At 59.7% G+C, this 27242-nt stretch overlaps 2 protein-coding genes across 2 annotated transcripts in view; both read right to left on the reverse strand.

Moving 5' to 3' along the window:
- Positions 1 to 320: 320 nt before the first annotated feature.
- CAPN5 (calpain 5) overlaps positions 321 to 27242 on the reverse strand; it is a 51020-nt gene continuing 24098 nt past the window's right edge. Inside the window, exons 3-13 of the mRNA XM_036028774.1 lie at positions 27048 to 27179; positions 13902 to 14110; positions 10879 to 11071; positions 9984 to 10177; positions 9323 to 9400; positions 7516 to 7711; positions 6744 to 6866; positions 5376 to 5572; positions 4408 to 4523; positions 3743 to 3879; positions 321 to 2881 (exon numbers count right to left, since the gene is read on the reverse strand). Coding sequence (XP_035884667.1) covers positions 2699 to 2881; positions 3743 to 3879; positions 4408 to 4523; positions 5376 to 5572; positions 6744 to 6866; positions 7516 to 7711; positions 9323 to 9400; positions 9984 to 10177; positions 10879 to 11071; positions 13902 to 14110; positions 27048 to 27179 — 1758 coding nt within the window. The 3' untranslated portion in view covers positions 321 to 2698. The remainder of the gene's footprint in view (positions 2882 to 3742; positions 3880 to 4407; positions 4524 to 5375; positions 5573 to 6743; positions 6867 to 7515; positions 7712 to 9322; positions 9401 to 9983; positions 10178 to 10878; positions 11072 to 13901; positions 14111 to 27047; positions 27180 to 27242) is intronic.
- On the reverse strand, positions 20746 to 23103 carry LOC114500645 (olfactory marker protein). Its single transcript, XM_036028775.1, has one exon. The coding sequence runs from the start codon at positions 23008 to 23010 to the stop codon at positions 22519 to 22521; it is 492 nt and encodes a 163-aa protein (XP_035884668.1). The 5' UTR covers positions 23011 to 23103; the 3' UTR covers positions 20746 to 22518.

Here is a 27242-nt window from a genome sequence, read left to right on the forward strand (position 1 = left end):
CCAGTGGGCTGTTTGTGCGGATCAGTGTTCCTGCTGGTCTTCCCACTAGTCTGCAGGCTGCTCCAGAGCAGGCCGTGCGGCTGGTCCCCTGCGTCCCTCGTGCCTAGGGCGTGGCTTGGGACGAGGCCAGCTGAGGGAATAGCCAAATGGCCCCCAATGACCTCAGCTCAGAGACACCAGGGACAGGCAGCAGCGTCCAGCCTCGGCTATTAGGCCCAAGTCTTCCCTCAGGTTCTTTGACTGGAGAACTGCCACCTGGGCCTCAAAAATATTCCTCCCGTTATCCTTAATCCCCAGAGGGACACACAGACACAGAAAGGTGTTTCTGGGATTGTGGTAATATTTATTCTGAGAACAGGTCTCCCAGACCCCAGGCTGGGCCCTGAGGAGAATGCAGCCCGGAGCCTGTGGCGTGGACCAGAGCGGAGGCCCCGCCGTCTGCAGACGGGGACGGGGCCCTGTGAACTGAACTGCGGCGGCTTGTCAGGCGGACACGGAGCAATTGTTCTCCCACCCACCCTCCAGTCCCAGCCTGGAAGAACTCCAACATCACCTGCCCCATCCCCAGGGCCTCCCAAGGACCAGGGACCCCCACACATCCAGGAACCAGCCTGGCCCACCCAGAGGGGCAGGAAGCACGGGCAGGGCTGTGAACAAGTTTGTTGGGGGGAGGGAGCAGGGCCCAGCCCCAGCGCTGGAGCCCGCAGGTCTGCAGGTTGGTCCTGGTTCGCTTCAAGGCCCCGGTGGATATGGCTGAGAGAACACCCACACATCAGCCCCAGAGGCCCCAAGCTGGCCTACCCAGCCCTCACCTCTCCACCCTAACTCAGTGTTCATTTGAAACAGACATTGAAAGGTGATTACATGAGTGTGTACGGAGTGCACGCACACAGGGATGCACAGAGAGAAGTTATAAGTTTGCCCTTATTCAACACTTGTTACTGAGAGTGCTGACAACCAGGAATCATGGGCCCCACTTTGCAGAAGGGGGAAATCGAGGCACGGGAGGTTTGAATGACTTGCTCCTGGTCTTCGGCAGAATCCTGGCCCCAGGCCCAGCTTTCCCAGGAGTCCTCTTGCCCTCCTTGTTGTCCAGCTCCTGGCCCTCAAGAGGCCTGGGGCCAGGACACGGGAGCAGAGCCGGCCACGGGGTGAGGAGGCAAAACCCAGGACCCAGCACTTCTGGCCAGGACACCGGACCAAATAGCCAGGCCTGGAGCTGAAAATTCAGGTTTCCAAAGGATTCCCGTTCCTGAACCAGCTGAGCTCTTCCACTGACGCTGCCTGTTCTGGGGCCCAGGAGGGGCGGGGGGAGACAGAGCCCAGCCACAGCACCAGAAGCCTGGTGCCCGTTTGCTCCCCATCGATGTGCCGACGCCCCCTCCCAACCCACCCCCGGGCCTCCTCCGAGAAGGGGAGAGCCCTGCCTGTCCCTCCCCAGGTGGACCCAGACAACGTCAGAGAGAAAACAAGAACAAAATAAAATCAGCAGACCACAAGAACTGGGGTATAAGAAGAAAAAAAAGGTTCACAGGCTTTCAGCTTTCCTTAAAAAAACAAAAAAAAACCACTACTCTAGGTTTAAATGGAGAGGTTTAAACCAGAAAGAACACAAAATGTCGAGGACTGAAAGAGACGCTTTGGTCCGGACAGCAGGAGGACAGCCTTGGCTCCGTTTTGGGGGATGTTGGAGAGCCCCTGGTCAGGGACGGATTTACCGTGCTCCCGCCACACTCAGTGGGTGACCTGACCCCGGCGGGCTTGACACCAGCACCCTGCAGCCCCCTCTCCCGGGAGAGCCCAGGTCTGGCAGCAGAGGGGGTCCTGAGAACACGCGCCGCCTCGGGTCGGCAGGCCCCCCACCTGCCGGGGCCCCGGCCACTAAACTGGATGCACTCCTGATGTCAGGGCGGTGCGGACGGAAAGACACCCTTCGTTCCCATCACCGCCAAAACCTCTCCGGGCCCCTTAGACCAGAGGCCGGGGGCGAAACCAGAACCTGGACCGTGAAGGTAGCCGCAGCTCCTCTGGGCACCCGCCTGAGCGACCTCGCAGCAGGGGTGCAGCCCGGGACTGACGCCAGGCCCCCCGAGCTGTGGGCAGGGGCCCGGCCCCACCCAGGGTCTCACGGGCGTCCACTGCTCACTTGGCAAATCTCCGTTGAATAAATACATGGATGGGCGGGGGATGGGATTCGAGCATGAACAAGTGTCACCTGCACAGTTCCCAAACTCCAGCCTGGGCAGGGACCCAGCAAGAGCCAAGAGTCCTTTCCAGGTGGCTGGAAGAGCAGGTGCAGGTGGCAGAGAAAGCAACGTCTGGGGCCCCGGGGCAGGCGCAGGGGTAGGCGCAGGACAGGAGTGGCGACATGGGGCTCGGGCAGGGGGCAGTTCGTGCGTAAACAAGTGACGTCTTCTTGGCACTCCGTCGCGGACAGCAGGGCCTTGGGGAAGCATTTTCGAGGGACAGAGCCCCTAGTAGTGGTGACAGCTGGGGGAGGAGGCTATGTTACATCTCAGGCAAGGAGACTCCTCCGTGAGAAAGGAATGCTTTGGGTCCTCGGGACACAGGTCCAGAGACGGGCAGCGACCTCCCAAGGTCACCCAGCGAGTCAGTGGGAAAGCCGGGAAAAGAACCCTGTGTCCCGGCTCCCAGGCCGGCCCCTGGCGGGGGACACGCCAACGGCGGGTGGATGGCGTCAGACGGCCGTGAGGGAGGCGCTGCTGAGGAGGCTCACGGCGATGGTGCCCGGCAGGTCGCTGGGCTGCTGGCTGTTTTGGTCTTGGAGGTGCAGGGTGTGCAGGACCTGGAGGTCATCCGGGTCGGCCTTCAGTTGCACCTGGCCCAGGAACTCATCCTTCAGGACGTGGTGGTTCCAGACCTGGGCGGAGACAGAGGGTGGCGGGGGCGCTGGCAGCCATGGCAAGGCCCCGAGTCCCTCTCCTGCACTGCTTCTGTCTCGCCGTGCCCCTTCCGGAGCCTCAGGCTCCCCCCACGCCTGTCCCAGCTCCCTTCCATGTACACAGTTAACTCTGTAACTATTAGCTCTGCTGTTGACCTTGGGTGACCTCAAAGAGTGGCACACCCCCACCCCACTGTCCCCATCTTTAACACAAGGGTGTCAGCAACCCCTAAGGGATCCTCTGGCCCCCACATCTGTGGGTCTGTGACTGGACCCAGTGGGACCCGTGTCGGGAAAACTGGGAAGACCTACAGGGCCCCCCTGTTCATTCACAGACGGTGTCTCACCGGGGGAGATGCTGGCCTGGGCCCAGGGGACAGAGGGCCTCCTGCCAGTGAGCTCAGAACCGTCCACTGGCCACCTCGGCCTGAGAGGAGGGGTGAGGCCCAGGCTCAGGGACCTGGTTTCTGACCACTGGCCTCAGGGAGCAGCCACCCCACCACACGCCATCTTAGTGAGACCTTTCCAGGTGAACCTTAAAGGTAACATGAGGAACAAATCCCAAGGCTTTGGGGCGAGGTCGGCAGAAATGGCCATTGTCCCCAGCCAGAAGACACCCTGCTGGGTCTCAGAATCACACCAGCTACTCTAACTCACCCACCTACAGAAGGGACTCAGGGGCGCCAGGAGGGGCAGGCGAGAGAGCTCCCAAGGCCACGCCATGCCAGGGACAGAGAGGGAACCAGAACCCAGCATTCCTGGGTCCCGCCGCAGGCTCTGCCACCCGGGGACCAGCCCCCCTGAGCGGGGAGTGGCAGGCTGGGGCACGAGCAGGCTCACCTGGACAGTGATGGGCCGGCCCGGCTTTTTGCGGTAGAAGATGCCTTTCAGGTCGTACTTGGGCGCCGAGGTGCCCTTCTGCATGGCCGAGCGGACTTTGTCCCCCTCACACTTGATGATCACGTAGGAGTTAGCCCCTAGGGAGATGGAGGGGGTGGTGGGGTGAGGGTGGGGGCTAGGGCAGGGCCTGGGTGGGACAGACATCTGGGAGGCGAGGTCCTCTCCCCAGAGACAGGAGGGGACACACTGGAACCTCTGGCCTCCAGGCCTTCACCCGTGTTGGTTCCCCACCCAGTGTCCTCCGGACCTCCTCCACTTCACCAGGCTTCCCACCTCCGCGCCTCCTTGACCGGGGAAAGGCCACTCCCGTCAGGAAGCCCTCCCTGAGCCCTCCATCCCTGCTGCCATCCATGTGCCTACGGCCCCACCGCACTAGAAGCCACCCGAGAGCAGGAGGCAGAGCGGTCCTCTCCATGCACCCAGCTTCATCCCAGGGCTGGGCCTGAGTGGACGCCAGGCAAGGTTCGCTCATTCAGTGATGGAGGGCAGGAGAGCTCTGGAGCTGGGTGTCTGCAGCTTCGGGGGAGGGGGGGGTGGGGGTGGGCAGGACGCATGGGACGACCTCCCCGGGGAGGGGGTGGGGGGCTTTCCCTGAGCAAGCGCACCTGTTGGGGAGTCCTTGAGACCAGCAGCCCTCTGGACATGCACCTGGGTCACCAGCTGGGGGTAGCCGCACAGGGAGCTCCAGCAGGAGCGCGGTGGCTCATCCAGGCAGAGCTCCCTGGTACGGGGCCGAGGAGCAAAGGAAGGAAGGAGGTCATGGATGGTCAGGAAGATGGAAGACGGAGGGTTCAAGCAGAGGGGAGGGGAGAGGAGCAGGATTTAGTCAAGATGTTGCTTGTCCTGGGCAAAGCCCCTGGGCTTCCTGCTGCTCTATCCCCACCCAAGGGTGTCCCATCTTTCCCAAAGGAAAAGCAATTTACTGAGCACCTACTATGTACCAAGCCCTCTGTTGGGATGTTACAGGAATTATTTGTCATCCTCACAAAGCTCTGGAAGGTAGGCGACTATTATGCCCATTTCACAGATTCAGAAGCACCAGGCTCAGCAGGGGAAGGGGCCTGCCCGCACAGCTGGTGAAGCTAGGCTGGCGGGCCAAGGCCCACTGGTTCCAGCACACAAGCTGCCTCCCCACTGTGGCATGTGGGCAGGTGGCACCGAATCCGGGCTGCCCACCCAGGCGGCAGGGTCTGCACCCTTGCAGGACCGGGAGGGCTTTAGCAATCCAGTCGGCCTAGCCGGACTTTACCACTGGCTGCAAGGTCTTGGAAAACAACCCCAACCTCAATCCCCAATTCTGATCCATAAAACGGAGGGGCTATGCCTCCCAGCCTGGGTTCAAGAAAAGCAAGTGAGATGAGTGAAATGTTCTTTGTTACTGTGAAGTGCTATGCACACAAGAGACAGAGGCTGGGACGGGGGGCAGTGGGGAGAAGGAGACAGGCTCTGGGGTGTCTGGAGCCGGGGCTCTACTCCTGGGGCGGACACCGAGCATCGCTGGGCCTCAGGCTTGCGGCCAGCCTGGCATGGACCTCGGCCCCACGCACCCCGGCCCTGAGCCCGCCCCACGCACCGGCAGTTGGAGGGCACGTCCGTGAAGACGCGGAGCAGGAACTCGCCGGTGTGGCCGGGCTCGAAGGTGGTAGGGATGATGACGTAGCGCCCAGCGGGCTGGTCCGTGCGCAGGAAGACGCTGCGCGAGTTGATGTAGATGGAGCTGGCGGCCCGCTGCTGCAGGCTGTGCATGCGGTACTGGCGGTTCTCCTCCACCTGCGGGTGGGGGGACTGGTCTAGAGCCCCCCGCCTCTCCCCCCACCCCACAGCTCTCGCTCACCGCCGTGAAAGAAAGCGGTAGAATCCACTCACATGAAAGGCCCAGAGGAGGCTGATCTACAGAGACAGAGGCAGGTGAGCGTTTGCTAGGGCCGGGAAGGTCGGGGAGGTGCGTGGGACTGGGTGATGACGGATAAGGGGCACGGGGTTCCTTTTCAGGGTGATGAAAATGTTCTAACATCGACTGTAGTGATGGCTGCACAACTCTACAAAAACTCAAAGTCACTGTATACTCGAAATGGCTGAATCGTGCAGTATGTGAATTATATCTCAATTACGCTTGTTAAAGAGGAGGAGGCAACAGGGATTCCCCTGATAACGATGTCTGTGGCGTTTCTGGCTGTCACGACAGAAGCAGGTGTCACTGTCTGCCCAGGTCGCAGCACATGCCCATGAAATGGCATCGCCAGCACATGGGACACACTGGACAACTGCTAGAGTGAAGGCCACGATAAGCTACAGTCACGTCAGTGAAGGTCAGACACATCGTGTCCAGGTGCCAACACAGCAGCGCACAGCACACGGACCGGCACGTGACATGGACACACTGGTAGCCTGACCGAGCACGTCGATGCCAGGCTTGCGGCTCAGGCCACACGCCGGCATACCCACATGGGGTCATTAGGTCTTGCTGCCTGGCGTGCCGACCCTGTACAGTGGGCGTCACCCCGCACGGGGTGTCACGGCATGTGGAAGGTTCTTGGGTGCTAGGCCAGGAGGGCAACCATTGGTGAGCCCGCCTGGCTCTGCCCGGGGTGCCTCCCCTGTGCCTGGCAACGCCTCCGATTCAGAGAGACCCAGAATCCTGGGGAGGGGGCTCCTAGAGCCCGGCAGTCCCCCCCACCAGCCATCTTTCCCGTCCCCACCCACAAGGGGTCCAGCCTGTGGGGCTGGGGCAGAGGTTTCAGGCTGGGTGCTGCCGCGGCAGCGATCCCAGGCCGGTCGGGCCCTCTGTCGATACCGCAGACGGAGCCCACACCCCAGCAGGTCTACGGGGCCAGCCTGTGTGGTCAGGCGGCAGGGGTGACGTCGGCGATGAGGGCGTTCTTCCCCAGAGCAGCGGCCCGCCTCCAGCGCGCTCGCTCCCCTCACCCACAGCAGCCCTCACCTTGTAGATGTCGAAGCCGATGACCAGATTCTCGCCCTTGCCGTCCCGACGGGTGGACTGCTTGGGCCGCTGCTGGATGCAGATCAGTACTTCGTCTTCTGGCTTCTTGACATCAAAGATGTACTGCAGGTGCAGCCAAGGAAGAGAGAGACCACGGTGAGACCGTGCAGATGAGGGGCTTGCTGGCGCCCGGAGGCTCAGCCCAGAGCCAGGCCCCAGCTCAGCTGTGTGAGCTGGGGCAGGGCACGTCGCCTCTCTGAGCCTCAGTCCCCTATCTGCAAGATGGGCCTAAAGTGGCTACCCTGCATGGAAAGGGGAGGACTGGATGAGATTATTATGCTCAGCTCAGAGCCCGCAGGCAGCCGGTGCTCAGAAAGACACACCAAGTGTAGGGACTACGCAGGTGGCAGGGGCGTGACCGAGGAGGCCCCTGGGGAGGAGCCGGCCTGGCCAAGCTCCACCAGAAGGAGCAGCGTTGTGTGTGCGGGAACAAGGGATCTGAGCCCCCGGCGTGGCCTCCAGATATCCCTGTAGCTCTGGACAAGACACTTGCCCCCAGAGCCTGTTTCCTCAGTTTTACCGTCTACAGGTCAGACTGAGGTTGGGGGCGACCACCTGGACACGCCATCCAACCCTGCCCGCAGGGACGGGTGTGCTGAGGCCCACAGAGGGACAGGGTGTGCCCAAGGTGCTGCGTGACCCGGTGGCGGGACAGGGTCGAGGCCCCCACAGCCACCTGAGAGGCGGGGTGGGAGCCCCCAGGAGTGCCTACCTGCGGGTTCTGGAAGAAGGTGTCCTTGTGGTTGATGCAGCCCCCGCTGCGGTTCTTCCGTGGGTCCTCGTGCCGCGTCCAGGACCCACGCAGCCGGGCCTCCTCCCACGTCTTGTGGACGCTCAGGTAGGACGTGTTGATCAGGCGGCACTTGATGATGTCGGTGAAGTATCGGCACACATCCTCAAAGGTCATCCTGGGGTGACAAGGGGCTGAGCCAGGCGGGCCCCCCGCTAGCTGGCCCACCGTCCACTTGCCCTGCATGCTCTGAACTGTGACTCACACCAGAGTGAGCACGGACACAGTACCACACGGACCTTCATGTCTGTTGTGGCCTCAGTTTCCTGCTCTGTAAACTGGGAATGGCTCTGACGGCAGTGCCCATCTCCCAGAGCTACTGCAGGAACTAACAGATGCCATAAAGGCACATACAACTCCTGGCAGACAGAAGCAATTGCAAAGGCTGGCTGTTACAAATATTAATAGCATGAAGAACTCATGCGCATAGCCCTCTATGGCTTATAAAGCGTGTTTCCACCCACTACTTCCAGGCCTAAAGAAACAAACGGGTGGCAGGAACCCCTTGGTCAGCTCGCTGCAGTGGCCAGGATGTTGCCGCGGTCACTGCATGCTACACACATTTCCAGGAGCCGGGTGGGGAGGGGGAAGTGCTTACCCCCTTCAAGTATGCACAAACAAGAATATGCACATGTATGTGCCACATGTGAACACAAACGAGAGAGGCCTTAGGAAGAAGCCCCTGACGCGGACGAGGGGTTTCTGTCAGGATGTTGTAGTTCCACTGAGCCCGGAGCCAGACTCAGCACCGTGGATCTCCTCCACAGAAGCCCAGATCCAAGGGACCCAGGGCCCCCCTGTCACCTGCAGAAGGGGTCCTCACTGGGGAACCAAGGTCACTGCCATCTGCCTCTGGGCCTGTCTGGGGCCGTAATAGCACCCGCCACACACAGGGTACCCAGTGCCCCTCCCAGAAGTGGCTGAGTCTCTGAATCAAGTGTCCTGCTGAAGAATGACGCAGAGTCTGGCACACAGTCGTGACTAAATGCAGGCTGAGCGAAGGCAGGAATCAGTGAATGCAGGGATGAATGCAGGGTGAGTGAATGAATGCAGGGTGAGTGAATGAATGCAGAGTGCATGAATGAATGCAGGAATGAATGCAGGGTGAGAGAATGAATGCAGGAATGAATGCAGGGTGAGTGAGTGAATGCAGGGTGAGTGAATGCAGGAATCACTGGGCTCTTTAAGTGATGCTGCAGCCATCTCCTCAGCCCACCCCCACCCATGTGCCTCCCTAAACTTACTCTTCCAAAACCCACGTGTGCACTCTTGCCTCTGGGCTGGGTCTCTGTCCCTGACCACCAATGGATCCTCTGCACCCAAGTCCCAGCTTAGGAGGCAGCCCGCCCCAGCCCTCGTGAGGCCTCTCCTCTTCCCTCTCTCCTCTGGGCCATCAGGCGGCCAGCATGCCTCCTGCGCTCCGGTCAATCCCCCACCTGCTGGCATCCGGGCCGAGCTACCACAGGGCCCAGCCCGGTTGCTCAAGCAGCCTAGGGTCTCTCAGGTGGGCAGAGGGGACAGTGGAGAGCAAAGGGCTGCCCAACGCACCTCACAGAGCAGGGAACGTGCTCAGAGACAGCGTGCCTTGTCCAAGGCCACACAGCAAATCGATGGCGTGGCATTTGCTAGAGCCCTGGCTCCCCCCCGCCCCCACATCAGTGACCCCTGCCCAGCGCACAGAAGGTCTTCCCTCAGCCCTGACGTCCACCTGGGGCAAGAGCACACTCACCAGAACTCGCCATCATCCTGCACAGTCACACCCATCTTCTCCCGTTCACTCTTGCTCACCTTCTTCCACTCCTTTGAGCTGGGACATGAGCACGGGGAAAGGGAAAAGGGGGGAGTAAGTGGAGCGTCCCCGCCAGGGTGAGGAGGAGGAGGTGGTATGTGTGGCACCAGGCCTCCATCAGTGTGGGTGTGGCTGGGGGCACCGGGGCCGTCCCAGCCCCTAACAAGCCTTGTCTGCCCACTCCCACAGGTCCCTGTGGGCTGTCACCACCCTGGGCCTGGAGGTCAGGGGGCAGGGGGGACGAGACCCTCAGTGGAGGGGGGTCCTCTATGGGGCCAGGGAGGTGTCTCCCTTCACCAGGCTGAGCATCACCCCCGTTCTCGCCCCTGGTGGCCTCCCCCCTGCTTCCTCCCCACCCCCGTCACTCTCTAGACTGGTCTGTGCGTCCCCTGCGGGAGTCAGCTCATCCCACCTGCAGGCCTCTGCCCATGCTGAGTCCACTCCCACGCGCCCACTGCGAAGGCAGTCTCCTCCCAATGTCACCCAACCCCCAACCTCCTCCAGTAAGCCCGCCCTTGCCCCTGCCCAAGTCCTCCTACCGCGCCACCCCCACCCACTGCCCGAGGTCGCACTGCGCCTGCGCCCCCATCCCGGGCCTCACGTGTCGCTCCAGGGCCCGGTCCATTCTCGCTCGCCCCAGGGGTTGCGCAGTCGGATCATGTCTAGCTTCTCGGACTTGAAAAAGGCCAGCAGGCCGTGGCCCAGACGCACCTTGCGCACGTCGGTGATGGCGTATGCGTGGCCTTTCACCAGGCCGCATGCCAGGCGGGCCTCCATGTCTGCTGCTGTCAAGGCCTGCAGAGGTCGGGGTTACTCAGAGAGGGGGCCCCAGGGCAGGCTCAAGCTGAGCCGGGCCACAGCGCCCCCTACAGACCAGGGAGAGAATGGCAGCCTCACACAATTTTTCAAGCTGGGTATTACAATGTTAGCTTGCAATCAGCCATGGTAGGAGAGTTTACACCACGGAAATCAGCAAATGCTACAAATCAGGGCGTTTTATTTTTCCAGAGAGCCAGTTTATCAACACAGCACTGGGTCAGCCAAGCCGGGGGTCAAATTCTGCCTTCACTGAACCCAGCTTTCCCCATTGAAATATGACCAGTCGATGAAGAAGACTCTTGAAGCGCCCAGGCCTGTGCCAGCAGGCAGTAGGGGCCCCTCCCATCCGGAGTCTGTGATGCCTGAAACCTTGACAGAGGGACTCGTAGATGTACAGACACGCATCACCCCAACAGGAGAGGGCCAGAAAAGGGGGATGTTGGTCGAACAGTGTGGGCAAGGCATTTCATAGCACAGGGGGCTTGGGGTTTGTGCTGCCCAGCACTGGGGAGGGGCCCACACCCTCCAACTGCTGCCATCCCCCATGAGGCTGAGGGTCTGGATTTAAGGGCCAACCTGGGCAGGGGCTCTGCCTGGGACCCCACAGCCACCTCCCACCCCTGTTAGGGCCGACAAAAGGGAGGGGCCCCTGCTCGGGTCTGGCTCTGTGCGCCCACCTTGATGGAGGCACTGATGAGGCCTCCCCGGCTGTGCACCTTCAACACACGCTCAAAGAGCGCGTTCCTCTTGGCCTCGTCGTTGGCAAAGTCGCCCTCAGTCAGGTCGATGGGCTCAGACACGCCGCCGGTGAAGTCCACCAGCGCATCCGCCGTGTTGCCTCCATCCAGGGCCTGGTAGCAGCCTGCCAGCCTGGAGAGCAACGCGGAAAAAATTCCCAGCTCATGCTCCCAGCTGGTCTAAATCCTTCACACTATAGGGGGTATTTCTGATACTCAGAGAGGTCAAGCAAACTGCTACGGTCACACAGCAGGCCACAGCAGGGCCAACACTTGTCCCACCAAGCCTACTGTTTTATCACTCAAATCCCCCTTAGCCATAGCAGCCTTGTCTTCAAAGAATAGCTGTCCAGACTGCTGTCAATTCTTTTCAAAAGTGTTAAAAGCGAAGCCCTGGCAGGTGTAGCTCAGTAGATTGAGTGTGGGCTGCAAACCAAAGCATCGCAGATTCGATTCCCAGTCAGGGGACATGCCTGGGTTGCAGGCCATGGACCCCAACAACCGCACATTGATGTTTCTCTCTCTCTCTTTCTCCCTCCCTTCCCTCTCTAAAAATAAATGGATAAAATCTTTTTTAAAAAGTGTTAAACGCCTGTATGTCTTTTGACACATCAATTCTGGATGAATAACACTATTTGTGATCATGTAAAACGAGAAATCACCTAAATGTCCAACAACAGGGAACTGGCTTTAAGAACTGACGTGGCCCCTCACTCACTCGGCAGCCAGTGAGCACAGCGCCGGGAAGGGCCGCCTGGGGCCGCCGAACCACGGGCTTGCTCGTTATATTTGAGAAAGCGATACAGTTGGGTTCCCATTATGTTTAAATGCGTTCATTCAAAAAATATTAAGCATCTACTACGTGCAACACACGAGGTGCTAGCAACATAGCTGTGGCTCCTTATCAAATGTTAGGAAAAGGGTTGAGGTCTTAAAGGCAAAAAACACTGAAGTGACTATGAGAAGTGGAGTGGGAAACATAACAAAATACCGTTTATGTAAATTGAAAACAGCAATGCAGGTGTTGCGAGGTAACCAACCAACCAACAAACAAACAAAAAATACCCAAGCATCAAATGTGTTAAAAGAGTTGCCACTGGTAGGGGGACGTGAGGAAAAAGACAGGAAACGAAGACAGAGAGTAGGGAGAGGAGGGGCCTGAGGCTCTCAATGACCCAAAACAGGGCAGGGGAGTGGAGGGGCTGGAAGAACACCCAGGACTACAGGACACGTGTGTTATCTTCTGCATGATTTTCTAATATTTTCTAGATTTGCTGTAACAGACATGCATGAGTTTTACAATTTAAAAAGTAAATCAATAAAAAACAAGTGAACATAAGTGGTGTGGCCACTGAAAAACAGTTTGGTGGTTGCCCAAAAATGCAAACGCAGAGCCGTACAGCCCAGATGGCAGAACAGTGCTCTCCTGCATGTGTGCGCGCTCATTTGTGCCCCTGACGACCGGCGCTCGGGTGTCCCGCCTGCCGGCTCCAGGGACTGACGCCTCTGTGAACACCGGTGTGCGCATGTCTGCTTGAATGCCTGCTGTCTGTTCTTCGGAATACACACCCAGTGGTGAACTGCCGCAACATGACTGGACCTTGAAAACATCATGCTCAGTGACATAAGCCAGACGCAGAAGGACAAATGTGGTATAGTTGCATGCACACGAGGTACCTGGCACTGGCAAACTCAGAGACAGGAAGTAGAATGGAGGTTCCAAGGGGCAGGGGAGAGCGGAAGGGGGAGGTGCTGGTTCACGGGCGCAGCACTTCAGCTAAGGACGGTGACAAGACCGGGTGCAGATAGTGGGGTGGATACAGAGCATTGTGAATGTGATTAATGCCACTAAATTGTACACTTAAAGACAGGTAAAATGATGAACAGTATATTTTACCACACACCAAAACACTGTTATTTAAAAACCAAGCAAAAATGAGCAAGCCCACAGAGTGGGTCTCCCAAGTGAGAGGAGAGGAGTCTTGACCACTAGGGGGCAGGCTTTACTTCCTTAGCATTAAAAATGGATGGGCTAGCAGGGGTGTCCCACCCGCTGCCCAGAATGGCTATAAATGAGACCCAACACAAAATCGAAAATTTACTTAAAACTTTTTTTTTGTTCATCAGTTTTCATTCGTGTTTGTGTATTTAATGTGTGGGCCGAGACAACTCCTCTCTGTCTCCGTCTCCCTCCCTCCCTCCCTCCCTCTCTCTCTCTCCCTCACACACACACACACACACACACACACACACAGAGTCCCAGGAGAAATGACAAATGGGCCTGGGAGGAGGAGCCAGGCTCCCACAGAGCTGGTGGCTACTCTCTGACCCTCTGGCCCTCCTGCCCCAGGCCAGCCCCTGTCCTGCAGGGGCCTGGGCAGGTGACTCGGCCCCAACAGCTTAGCAAACCATTGCTCCTGCTTGTGCTGGGGACCCAGGACCCGGCACAGAGCAGGAGGAGGTGGTCAGCAAAGACAGAATGGATGGACAGTCAGGCAGGCAGATGGAGAAGTGGACAAGGGGGAGGCCAGAGGGCAGGGAGCCCCAGGCTCAGAGATTCCACATCCCTGACAAGGCCTCGGGAGGGCTCACAGCTGGGTCCCTGGGAAAGAACCACGGACCTGAACGTGGGGCTGGCTCAGCCCACAGCGGCCTACAGGAAGCCTTCCCGGGCCTCGGTCTCCTCAGGTATGAGTGGGAGTAACTATTCCTCCCTCTGCAGGTTGGCTGTGGGGACCTGACAATCAGGCACCCAAAGGCCCTCCAGTCCAGGCCCCCACCCTGCCCAGCATAGGCTCAGCTGGCCATGCCCTGGGTACCTGGGCTGTGAGCACACCGTGGCTTTGCACCGCCCTTGACCTCTCTGTGCCGGGAGTGCTGGCAAGAGGAACCCCCACTCTGAGCCCATCTGCAGCACCACCCCAGCCTGGCCACCGGCCCATCTGCCCACCGCCGGTACCTACTTGGCATAGGCCTTCTCCACCAGGGCACACCAGAACTCATTGCGGGAGTTGGAGTGGCAGTAGATGAGCTGGTTGTTGACTGTGGGCAGCCGGTCATCGATGACCACATCCACCCACTCCCCAAAGCGCCAGAAGTGGAAGTGGAAGATGCCCGCGTAGGCATCGGGCTTCTCGGGGTCCCACTCCTGCTCCTTCCAGTCTGGGATGACCTGGATGTGGGGGAGAGGATGGGGATGCACTGAGGTCACATCTGCTCCCTGAGGAAGTACGGGGACACGCCTCCAGGACACCAGAATGGGAAGGAGTCCTGGGTTTGTGCCCTTCTCTGCCAGGAACAGCGCGGGACTTGCTTCTCTTTCTGCTGTGCGTGGTTGAGGTCTCCCTCCAGCTCTGCCACTCTGAGACCCTATGAGCTTCCCTCCTCCCTTCCTCCTGCTTCTCTCTGCTTCCTCCCCCTCAGAAACATATCACACCCATCCCAGCTCTGCCTGGGGAATAGGGCCATAGTCTCCCTACCCCCACTCCGGCCTGAGACAGAAGCGGCAACCACAATGGCCTCCTCCCTCTCCCCACCCAGTCAGGCCAATCCTAGCTCCCACATTCCGCTGAAACCCATCTCCTCCTGTCCTCCCCTCAGCACTCCCTGGCCCAGTGCCCCATCTCCTCGCCTGCCCGGGGACACCGTAACAGCATCAGCAGCCACACTGCCTCCACCCTGTACAGCAGCAGAGTGAGCTTTCTGATCATGTCACTTCCCGGGGAAAACAAGGTCCAAACACCTACGGAGCCGTGCCCCCTCCACCACCTCCTAGGCTGGTTTCTACCCCAGCCCCGCAACCCCCAACCCTACCCCCTGCTCCTGCTCTAGGCTCTTTCTCTGGTTGGGGAGTCTGCATCTGTTCCTCCAGCTGACTCTCACTTGTCCTTTAAGGCCTACCCTCCTCCTACAGGAAGCCCTCCTTGACTCTTCAGACTGGGCCAGCACCCCTGCCCTTGAGTCTCATGGCCTCTGGTACTTCTCCTCTGAGATACTTATTCCAGTTATAAGTAAACAAGCATGTGACATTGTGAACAGCTTTGATACAATTACTGTGATGTCTGCTCTCTAAAGGCAGGAACACATCAGTCTTGGTCACTGCCACCCACCAGCACCTAGCCCAGGGCCTGGCCCAGAGAGGGTGCTTATTAAACACGTGCTGGCCGAATGAGTAAATTCACAGGCATTACATGGGGCTCAAACAACAATTACTATTATAGAGCATCTTGGAAACGTCAGGGAGACAACCTGTGACTGCCATGGGTGATTTCAATTTAATTCATACAATAAATTCATGAGCAGATTACTATTATCCATCCCTACTTTATAGATTTAAAAAGTCCAGCCTCAGAGAGGGCAAGTAACTTGTCCAGGGTCACACAGCTAGAAAACACACACACATTCTTCGTCAGCAAGCACCACTCTTTGCATAGCCCCATGCCGGCCCTGGGGACCCAGACAAATCAGACAGGGCCCCTGCCCTCCAGAGACTCCCGGCCTGGGGAGAGGCAGGCACACAGGGAGCATTTGAGCCTTGGAAAGAAGGGGATGGAGGGCCCAACCTGAGGGGCCAGCAGCAGCTTCTGAGCAAGTGTCCTGAGAGCTGGCAGTGAGTGTACCCTACACAAACAAGGGCAAATAGAGGCTATTTGGGCATCAAGAGGTGGGCCGGGGGGGGACCCTTCACCCTGCCAAGTCAGGGGGACCTGCTGGCCCTGCTAAACACGGGACAAGGGGGGCTGGGCACCATCGGGACCATGGGCGGCCCCTCTAGAACAGCACCACTCCCAGGAATGTGTGGTGGATACGCAGGCATCCAGACGGAGGAGCCATAGGTGCACCAGGAGGCTGCAAACCCCAGGACCCGGGCCAGCCTGGGCCCAGAGGCCAAAAGCCATCCCCCAGGCCCCACGCTCATTAAAGATGTTTTTGTTTGCATGCCCTGTACCGTCAACGGGGTGTCAGCAAAGTAAGAAACTCTCTAGTGGGACATTCTCGACGAAAACGCTGAGCAACGCGAGAGGCACCCACCAGCCACGGATGGGGGGCCTGCTAGGCGCCAGACGCAGGGCTGGCTCGCCTGCCCCTCCGCCCTGACCCTCGCTGCTCTCCTTCAGGCCAATGCGGCGGCGATCTGGTAGAGGCTGCCCCAGGGCACAGTGAGGGAGGCAGGGTTCACGTCCAGGGCTTCGGAGCCTGGCGCAGCATCTGGAACCCTGCAAGGGCTTGATGCTGGCTGGCCCCTTCCCCCACCCCCTCCTCACCTTCTTTTCTGGGCAACTCCGTGTCCTTTCTAAGTAAAAGCTCCCAGACTGGCCTCTACCCTGACCCCTAGCACTCTCTCCTGCTTTGCTCTCAGGACAGAAAGTTGTATCAAAAGTGGGGCACATGCAGGGTGGGAGTCTCATCCCCACTACACAGACGGGAAGGCTGAGGTCCACAGCAGAGCAAGGAGCTGCCCAAGGGCCCAGCGCGACAGGGAGTCCAAAGCTGAGAACACAGGCCTGGCCGCTACACCCTCCTCAGCTCCTCCGGCTCTGAAAGCCCTAGCCTGCCTGGGAATGGGGGAGGGCGCAGGAGGGAGGGGGCTGATGAGGGGGAAGACAAGCCCTCACAGGGCACTGGGAGGGCCTTCTGGGGCTGTGGGAGGATCATTAGCCCAGCCCAGGGCTTGGCTCTGAGGCCTCTGTGGTTCAAGAAGCATCTAATAAGGCTCCAGGGCCCAGAGAGCCTGAGTCAGGAATCCTCATGGGCTTCTCTTCCCCCTTCTGCATCACTGCCTTTGGGCGCGGCAGGGGGCAGCGGGCCCCAGGAGGGCCCCTCTGCTGCCCGCAGGCACCAAGCAACAGGGATGAGACTTTCCGGGAAGAAGTGCTCTGCGGGCACACAACCTCACTCCCTTTCACACAGCGTCAGGTCCTGCCGGAAATCTAGGAAGCAAGCAAAGCCCCTGGGGCCGCCTCAGAGGATACACGACCAGCTTGAAGGGGCCCCTGATGGCCAAAGCGGGCCAATCCCGGCAGCGATGAGGGTCACAACTTCGTTGGATGAAAACACTTCGGGCGCATGCACATCCGTGAGATCCCGACGAGACACAAACAATGAGTCACGACTGGAGGATGGCAGGGAACCAGCTCATTGTTTTGAAACTGGAAAATTAAGGGAAAGAAAGGAGCATTTATCCTGCCATTTCGACACAGATTGTACGGGAGGGTAACCAAATAGCAGGTGAAGGGAGGTTTGTATCTGGAGACGAATTCCAGCTAAGAAATGAAGAAATTAAAGCATTAGGCTCCCACTATTTTGCAACCACTGGCGAATAATGTATTTATGAAATGGCTCTGAGCCCTCTGTGGTTCAGGGAGCCAGAAAAAAAGAGAGGAAAACATCACAAAAAGAGAGAAAAACAGACATTGCATGCCTCCTGAGAGAACATCGCCTGTGAAGCAGTCGTGCCAAATAAAATTTGTGCCTGAGCCTTAGCAAGGCTCCAGAGCTAAACCCTGGCTCACAGGAACTGCAGGGCACTGGGGACTCGGTAAACCGCACCAGGAAAACAAAGCCGGCAAAATCCAGACACAGTAACCCGCCTTATCCTCTCGGGATACATTCCAGGCCCTGCTGAATGTCTGAAACTGCAGATCCCCATCTACACTGTTCTCCCCTGTACACACATACCTATGATAAATCCTAACTTAAAAATCAGGCACAGGAAGGTATTAATTTAGCAGAAGTTCGTATTTAGTAAGTATAAAGTATAGCCCTGACTGGTGTGGCTCAGTGGGTTGGGCGTCCTCCCACAAAGCCAAGGGTCCTCGGTTCGATTCCTGGCCAGAGCACATGCCTGGGCTGCAGGTTTGGTCCCCGATTCAGGCATGCGAGAGAGGCAGCTGATTGATGCTTCTCTCTCGCATTGATGTTCCTCTTCCTCTCTTTCTCCCTCCCTTCCCCTCTCTAAAAATAAATAAATGAAGTATATTTTCCCAGATAGTTTTTTCCTGTATGTGCATACCTAGCATAAAGTTCCACTTATAAATCAGGCACAGTAAGAGACAAGCACGTTGACTCTGGGACAGCCGATCTGGTAACGGAGATGCCCACTGAGTGACTAACAGACGGTAGCCCGAGCAGCGTGGGTACGTGGCACACAAAGGGGCGAGTCGTGTCCCGGTGGGAGCCAGACCGCACACAATTCCACGATGCTGCTCAGAGCAATGTACAATTTAAAACATGTGAACTGTTTATTTCTGGAACGTTCCACTTAACACTTACGGACCGTGGTTGACCACCAGTAACTGAAACCACAGGAAACGAGACTGCAGATCCGGGGGACCACTGCCGTCCGAAGCAGCGTTTTCCAACTGTTTTCATCTCGTGGCACACATACACTAATTACTCAAATTCTGCAGCACATCAAAAAATACAGCATTTTTTGCCAATCTGACAAAAAATAGGTATGATTTTGATTCATTCACACGGGATGGCTGTTGTCACTTTTTCACCTGACAAGTCCGAGGGAAAACAGGCAGTGCCCCCGACTACACACACAGTCAGTGCTGCACGTTTTAAAAACCCGACTATTGAAAAGCCGCTACATTATGGCATGACGGTCAGGGCTTTTTGTTTGTTTTGAGCAAATCCTCATCATTCCAAAATGTACCCCAAAATATGATGGTATGGTGCCTGGTGGGGCGTGGGGGGGGAGGGAGGAGGCAGCTGAGCATCGGAGGCTGTCGAGCCACAGGGATGGGTCCAGGGCGCCCATCAGGCTGTCTCTCTCTCCTCGTGTCATCCGCAGTTCAGATGCCCCACCACCAATCACCAGGGACATGGGCTCTCCCGCCGGCACTCAAAGCCGTGCGGGATGGGTGTGCTGTCAGCCGGAGCCCTGAATGCCTCCGCCGCAGGCCCCACGGCATCCACACCCTGTGATGCATTCAGCCACCTCGGCTACACACCTGTGGCTCCCTGGGGGGACCCACCCTGCTTCTGGTCCCTCAGGGAATGGACTGCAGGGGCCTCCTGACCCCACTCCTCCCTCGGGCACCACTGGGCGGCTCTGGCTCCGGCTCCTTCCCTGCGCACTGAGGGAGCCGGTGGGGGCAGGGCCGTGTCTCCCTCACGCCCGGATCCCCAGCACCCAGCACAGGGCCTGGCCCAGCGCCAGAGCTGCCTGAGTCTCTCTGAGAGCACGGCCCCCAAGCACTGGCTTCCTCGAGGCCCTGGCTGACGGGTGACCTTGTATATGCTAGCGGACACCACGTCACCAGCTGGGGTGTATGGCAGGGACTAAGTTTTGACCAGATCACTTTTCGGGTGTCCGCATCTACTGACACTTCTGGCAGGACTGGTGTAGAGAACTAAGGTGGATTGTGGCCTTGGAGGTGCTGCGGAAATTGTGGGGGCTGTGCACACCTGGGAGGCCGCCCCTGTCGGTGGACGAAGTGTGTGGTGCACCCACACAACATTCCCAACCTCAGGGCTGGAGGGAGCGGAGAGACCCAGCCGACCGACCCCCATGGGGAGAAAGGGAAACCTCCACAACAGCCCCCACAGCAGATGGGAAAAGTGAGGCCTGAGGGGTCGAGGCGCTCCCTTGCACTACCCGGGCAGTGAGGTAAGGATTGTGCGGGATTTGGAGCCCCCTATTGCACACCCAGGGGACCCCCTTAACCATGACTCAGTGCCGAATCACTCAGAAAGCTCTGGACTCCACTAATGGGTGCACCACAGCGCCCCCTGGTGTTCCTGGCTCCTGGTGCACCCCCGGGGTTGTCCCAGGGGACTCACATCCAGACCCAAGTGGCTGGGCACCGATCCTGCTGGGGCAGGGGCTCACCTGGACTCTCCCAAGCGTGTGACAGGGCTCTGGGGAGCACTCTGGGGCGGAGAACAGGGATGTGAGACCTGGCTGGGGGGAGCATTTCGAAGCAGGATTTGTTTGCAAGCAAAACCCCAGGTGTGGGCTCTGGAGCGGGGCCCAACCTCGGCCTCCGAGAAGAAGCCAGCCTGGCCTAAGACGGGGCGCTCAGGTAGGGCGGGGCATCGCCTCTGCCCGCCCCAGGGAGCCAGGGTCGCGGAGTCCAAGGCCCCCCTACCCACAGCCCAGTCCACACACCCCTCAGTGATCTGGGGCAGGCTGCTTCCTCCTTTGAGTCTGTCTCCGTGCAAAACCCGAGGGGGCTAGAGATGACAGGGGACAGGGCTCTGAAGAAGGCCCAGCGGGGCACCGCGGCGATGGGGCACTATCGGTCCTTTCTGGTCAGCGGGACGAGGTCGGGAAGGACTTCGCAGAAGCAGGATGTTCCCTCTAGAGTCTGAGGCTGCAGGCAGGTCAGGAGCCGCCCAGGGACAGGAAGCAAATCGGTGACAAAGGCCGGGCGAAACCTGGGCACAGGCCTGGCCAGCCCCCACCCCTTGGCTACTCCCCTCCATCCGCCCAGCCACCTGTGCGGAGGAACATGGGCCGATGTACTCCCTCCCATCCCCCAGGCCCACCTACAGAAGACCAGAGGGCTCCTCCTCACAGCCTCAGCGTGGCTCTCTGCATGCTCCACACAGAGGCTGGTCTGGGCACCTCCGCAGAAAGTCCTGCCGGGGTGCTGGCCCCTGGATGGGTGTCAGGAGACCTGGTTCTAAACTCCTTCCTGCTGTCTGACCTTGGGGTCAGCCCATAAAGCAGGGGGAGAAGGAGTGGGGAGAAAGCCTGGGGAAGGGGTGCTCAGGGCTGGGAGGGGGCGGGGCTAAGTCAGAGCTCCCCAATGGGAGGGCAGGACTCGCCGTGAGAGACTGCACACCACCGAGGCAGGGAAGGGCACAGACTTTATTGGGGCCACACAGTGGGCACGGCAGAGGCACTCACACGGCACGGGGCAGCCAGTCTGCAAGAGAGGGTCCCTAGAGCTGCAGGGAGAGGTCAAGCAAAGAGGCGGAGGGCCTGGCCTCCTCAGAAAGCCAGTGGAGAAGCCAGGCAGGCAATGCCGGAGCTGTGAGAACGCCTGGAAGAGGCCAGAGCTGCGAGTTAGAGAGGACCGTTGCTCACACCACAGCCAATCTCCCACCTAAAGAACCCAGACCCCCACACTCGCTCCTGTCTGCACGCCTCCAAAGTGGGCACCTGCCCTCCCAGCTGCCTCGGCCAGCGGGGGAGGCTCCAGCCCTCCAACTGTCAGTGCATCTGTTCCCAGGGCCCTGAGGCCCCGGATGGCTTTGTTTCATGAGGGAAAGGTCATGGACACGCCCCCGCCAAAAACCAGGGCTGGCCTTGAGATGGGGTGCTGGGGGCACTTCCTGAGGGGTCCTCAGCAGACGCCAGGCAGGTCGGCCCCTCCTTCCAAGGGGGCTCGCTGGGTCTGTGCAGTGTGAAGGAGGATGAGGCTTGGGGCCAGAGCTGCGTCTGCTATAACCGGGTCACAGCCTCCCTGATTGGTGGGCGGGCTGTGCCCAGGGGCTGCCCCTCACAGCACGCTGCCACCTCCAGCCCACTTCTGACCATCAGCCACCACAACTGCCCCGCCAGGCCACCCTACGGCCTCCATCCACACCAGAGATGCCACAGCAGATGGGACACCTGAGGCCCCAGAGGACCTCCTGTTCCGGCTCCAGGGCTTGGACCGCTCCATCCAGCCCCCCACCCCCGGCAGAGGGGAGCCCCTGTGCCGCACTGTTCCCGTCCCTGAACGGGCCTCAGGGCCTCCCAGCTCAGGAAGCCCCTCCCCAAGGTCATCCTGACCAAGCCCCCGCAACGGGCCGCTCATGAACCAGCTGGGCAGTTATGTAGCAGATCACCTAAAATCAGGTTTGTCTGCAGGGCAGGTACAGACTCCAGAATGTATCCATGTGAATACAGCGTGTTCTCTCTCAGTGCACATGTACATGTATCTGTGTGACTTTGCCACGTCCCATTCACCTCTCTCCTCCTGCAGTAATTCTCAGAAGAGCAAGAGATGGCTGCATGGCCTCCAACGTGTCAGCCACTCCTCACCGCCCAAACCGACACCCACAGCCACCCTGCCCACTGTCCTGAGGGCCCCCAAGGCATCGTGGGACCATACCAGGCCCGTCCAGGAGCAGCACCTTCCTGATGTGGCCGGACAGGCGGTCAATGCCTGTTTGCTGGCTTCCCCACGGAGGCTGCCCCGCTGCCTCCATCTCCTCATCCCCAGAGGAAGCCCGATGGCTGGTTCTTTGGACATCTCTCTCTCTCTCTCTCTCTCTTGTCTGCTTCTCCCTTGGTCTCCCTCAGTCTCTCTCTCCCAACACGGAGGCACAGAGGAGGCGGATGCCTGTGGACCCTCCACTTCCCTGCGTGAGCCCGACTTGGCCTCTGTGGTCTACAGCGAAAGCAGCGGCAGCCAGTCCAGCTTCTAGCCTACGGAGCCTTTGCTTCTTCCTCCCTAAGCAGGAGCACCAGCACCAGGGAGAGGAGCGCAGGAGGGACACAGGCTTGGGGGATTCTGGCCAAGCTGAGTACAGGACGGAAACAAGAAAAATGTCCCCAAACACATGGACAGGGGCAGGGCTCGTGGGCAGGGGACGGGACAGAGGGGCGGAGGAGGGGGCAGCAGGGAGCAGCCGCCATCAGAGCTGGTTAAAGACCACGGAGGCCTTGAGGTTGGCGGGCTCCAGGCCCTCGCTGAAGGTGATGAGGAAGTACATGACCTTGCGGATCTTGGCCAGGTCGGACAGGCGCTCCCCGAACTCCAGGGCGTCGGCCTCGTTCCAGTCCATGGCGTCCGAGTCCTCCTTGCGCCAGAAGATGGCGGCAGGGTCCAGCAGCTGGCGCGTCATGAGGTTGGTGAGGTCAGGCGTCCAGTTCTGGGAGGTGCCCGTGATGGTGACCTTGCCTGGCTTGTCCAGCACGACGTCCCAGCGGTCGAACTGCAGCTTCTGCTGCTGGATGAAGTCGAGGCGGTACACGGACTCGGCCGGCCGCAGCAGCTTCTCGCCGTCCTGGCGCTTCTCCCCGCGCTGCTTCAGGGTCTCCACGCGCAGCCGCATCTGCTTGGTCAGGTCCTGGTCCAGGACCAGCGGCATGCTGAGCTGCGGCTGCTTCGGCCCGTCCTCTGCCATGGCCCAGGTGCTGCTGCTGCTGCTGCTGCTGCTGCCACCTCTGTGTCGTCCAGGAGTGCAGTGGGCTGGGGCCTCACCGCCAAGGCAAGAGGCCACCAAAGAGGGGCCCCGCCTACCCTGGCACCCTCCCCTCTCTTCTTGGCCACTGGCCCTTCCCAGCTCCACCCCGGCCTCCAAACGGGCGTCCCCAGCGCCTCCTCTCCACTCCTCACTAAGGTGGTGACGGGGCTCTGCCGGCAGCCAGAGTGTGACAGGCCCCCCGGGGACCAGACCGCTGATGTCGACTGCTGTGGCAACCACCCTGACTACCGCGGATGGGCTGGCAGCCAGCTTGTTTGTGAAGGAGGGAGCACTGTGTCAGGGCAGTGAGGTGGGGGGCAGGCCGGGGGGCTCACAGGAGGTATGTGGGAAGAGCCCAGGAGAGCCCATGGCAGGGGCGTGGGGGGAACAAGCACCAGCAGGGCCCACTGGTCTGAGACTTGAAGTCACCCAGGCCTAACCTAGGAGCCGCCCTTGACTCAGCACAGCCCCCAGCCCTCCACACCCCATCCCCAAGGCCTGTCAATTCTGTGTCCCAGGTACCCCGGAAACCCTTCCGCACCCCCACCCCCACTGCCAGGGCCCAGCCCAGCCGCCACAGTGTCTCTCACCTACACCGTGTTCTCAAGCTTCAGGGAACATCAGGACCACCGGCAGGACTTGAAACACGGACCTCGAGGCCCCACCCCCAGAGTTTCTGATGTGCTCAGCCCCCTGCTCAGCTGCCAGACGGAGGGAGAGGACCCACCGAGGTCAGACAGAAACGACAGGAGAAACGATGCTCCAAACTCCCACATGGGATTGCGAAAATGTGTGTTTAGAAATGAAACAATCAAACACCTCTTTAACTCCAAACAGCAGAAAGACTGGGAGGAACTAGAGAAAACCCTTAACACTGGCTGTTTCTGGGTGAAGAAACCTTCAGTAACTTTGCACTTTCTCCAGTCTTCTGTGCCTGGCACTGAGAATGGTGCCTGGGCACGCCTGGCGTTCAGCTGACGAGTGGCAGCCGAACTGACAGGAGTGACCCGGCGGTACCACAGGGGCCGGGTGGGATGGGGGGCCCTGAAATGGAACCAAAACACAGCCGGGCCCTGGGGCTGCCCGCCCCCCAACACTCGCTCCCTGACACCCAGGAACCCCCGGGACTCTGCTCTCACTTCTGTTCCTGCGGCCAGGGGCACAGCGGACTCCTCCGGGCCGGGGCACCCGGGAGCCCACAGCAGGGATCAGGCTGGCCCCAGCGCCCGGGTGCACCAGGTCCTGGGGGAGATGGACCCCTCTGGCTCGGACCAGGCCAGGCCCGACGGCACATGCTCCACCCCACGGCCACAGCCCGATTTCTGGCCCACCCCGAGTCTACTGCCCTGCCCTGGGGGAATGTACAGTACAGTCAGGTGGGGGAGCATCACACCCCCACAGGGGGTCCCATAGTGGGGGCGGCCCGCTGCCAAGGCGTGACCGGTGGAACAGGGAAATAGGTGGGAGCCCAGAGGACGGGCAGGGAGGGGGGGTTAACACATGCAAATTGCCCCTTATGCTATGGTCTTGTCCCCCCCCCACCCCCCACCCAACACACACAGGCTCCTTTAATTGTCCCACAACCCTGTGGACTGGGAAGGTCAAGTTTACACTGAGGCAAAGAGAAGAAACATGACCTGCTCAAAGTCACATGACTAGCAAAAGACCCAGCCAGAATGAGACCCAGGCCTGGCTGGCTTCAAACCATGGTCCCCAGGCTGCATCAGGAACTGAGACCAAGGCCGGGCTGCCCAGAGAAGGGCACATACGTGGCAGAGGCACAGTTTGCCCACGTCTGAGTGAGGTGGGTGGGGCAGCAAGGGTGCAGGCAGGCTGCGTCCCTCCGTTCCGTGGAGAGAAGCAGGCCCCGGAGGTAAAGGGTGACAACAAACAGGGCCCAGCCAGCAGGGACAGGGAGGGAGGGCAGGCACAGTAATGAGCTCCCTGGGGCCAAGTCTCTCCACCCAGGCCCCGGGGGGCTGTCACCACAGCAGCACCAGAGCAGAGTGCAATTAGTCCGGAGCACCCCACCCTGCCGCAGGCTCTTGAGGACACAAGCTCCCGGAGACCAGCCTCCTGGCCCGGCCCGAAGCCCCCAGCCGGGCCTGGTGTCCCGACACCACCCTGCAGGAGGAGCTGTCAGCCCCTGCAGGTTCTGGATGCTTTTATCCCCTCAGTGGATGAGCGGCTGCACCAGGGCCCAGGGAGGAGCCCACTGAGGCTCCTCCCCACAAGTGACCAGACGGCCCACCCCCAGGAGGGGACAGCGCAGGTCAGGCTCCGTCCCCACCAAAGCCCCTGGACCTAGACAGCAACGAGGACGTCTGTGGGGCTCCTGGCTGGTAGCGGGGCCTGACAGTTCTGGAAGGGGTTCCGTTCTCAAAACTTTCTTGAGCCTTCTCTGCGCCGGGCTCCCGGCAGCACAGTGGGAAGAGGTAAGTCGGCCTAGCTCTACCCACGGGGAGTGCACCGGGGAGGGGAGACCGCAGATAAACACACGGTTCCAGGGCAGGATGGGAGGTGGGGGGCCGACACCATAGGACTCCCGCATGCCACCTCCTCCCCCAGACTGAGTCCTGACAGAGCCGAGGGTGGGCTTCAGAGGCAGGGGAACCTTGTTCTGAGCTCAGAAATGGTAGCGGAGCCCGGAGGACTGCCCTACATGCGGGAACAGTGCCAGGCCCGACCCTCTCCAGGCCTTGGGGCCCACAAGTGCCACGGTCCCACACGTGGCCCACTGAGGCCCTCCCGCCTCCGCCACCCCAACAAGGCCCAGGCCTGTGGGCTGCAGCAACTACCCTGTCCCCGCAGGACTGTCAGGGACCAGGGCCCGGGGATCCCCACCCAGGGGTGGGGTGGGTTTGGGAAGTCACACGCCACTCAGAAGACGCTGGGCCCCACAGAGTCCCAGCTTCGGCTGAGGGCACAGCTCCCCCTGACGGCCGAGGGACGTCTCAGCGTGAGAACAAACTCACTCTGCTCCTTGCATCCTGCTCACAGAGGAGCTCCCACACAACCAGTGACTATTGAGTATCATAACACTGGTAATGCAGCCCCATCCACAGAGCACTGCATGAGCCCCTTTAAGTACAGCATTTGGTTTCACCCTCACAGCTCCCCAAGAGGGAGCTACCCTGACATCCTGATTTTTCAGATGAGGGTATTTATAAAGCTACCAAATGGCAAGCCTGGTCTTGCACACAAGCCTGTAACGTTGAGATGCCTAGTGCTCTTGAGCCCTGCTGCTTGCCCCTACAGGAAGAGCAGGATGAGCAGGGATGAGAAAGAGGCAATGACTTGTATTTGCTGGCATGGGAACCCAGGATGGGAATCCCTGTTGAAAATTCTATAGAGAGCACCAGTCCAGCCTCTGCTGCAGCTTCCCCGTGTTCCCAGGTCTGATTTAAGGGCTGCACTGCCAACTGCTGCCACAAGAGGGCGAAGTGTCAGGACCAGTGCCCACTCTTTCCAACCTAAACCCTTTGCTGCTGGTCCAGAATATCAGCAGTTTGGAACCAGGAATCATGGATTGCTCCCACTGAACAAGTGAGAAAATGAACAAGCCCAGAGAACAAGGACTGGCCATGTCATACAGCAGGTAACCAGCAGGGGTCTCCTGAGCCCCAGTTAGTGGACTCTCCACACGGCACTCAATTCAGGCAGCTTCCACTTTCCCAAAGTACCTACTCTGCCAAGTGACTCCAGGGACACTGTGGTCCCTCAGTAAGGAGGAAACACATCAGAATCCCCGTGGGAGCTACACAGATTCCCAGCAGCTGCCCCAGGGACCTCAGACTGGCAGGTGAAGGGAGGGTGAGTCTAATGCTCAGCCGATTCCACAGAGCCCCAGTGCCACCCGTCCCCCAGGCTTCCATAAAGTCTTGCCTGCATGGTCAGGCTGCCCCTCCCCTGCTGGGCAGTGAGGGCTGCAGGCTGAGCTCACGTTCCCAGCATCCCCACCTCACCCCAGGCCTCACCTTCTGCCACAGGGACTCTCGGGAGGCGAGCGATGAGCAGGCCGCCACAAACCAGCAGTTGCCCACCTGGCCCTGGTGCAGGTCGTGGGAGCTGATGCCGTCCACAAAGAGGCGCGGGTCCTCACAGATGTCCTGCGGGAAAGCCGAGAGGAGACCTTGCGGTCAGCACGAAGGCTCTCGCAGACTGGGGACCCC

Source organism: Phyllostomus discolor, chromosome 6 (assembly GCF_004126475.2).
Source record: "Phyllostomus discolor isolate MPI-MPIP mPhyDis1 chromosome 6, mPhyDis1.pri.v3, whole genome shotgun sequence".
NCBI lineage: Eukaryota > Metazoa > Chordata > Mammalia > Chiroptera > Phyllostomidae > Phyllostomus > Phyllostomus discolor.

Coding starts and splice junctions, on each gene's coding strand:
- LOC114500645 (XM_036028775.1), bottom strand. CDS start 23,010: ATGGCAGAGGACGGGCCGAAGCAGCCGCAGCTCAGCATGCCGCTGGTC.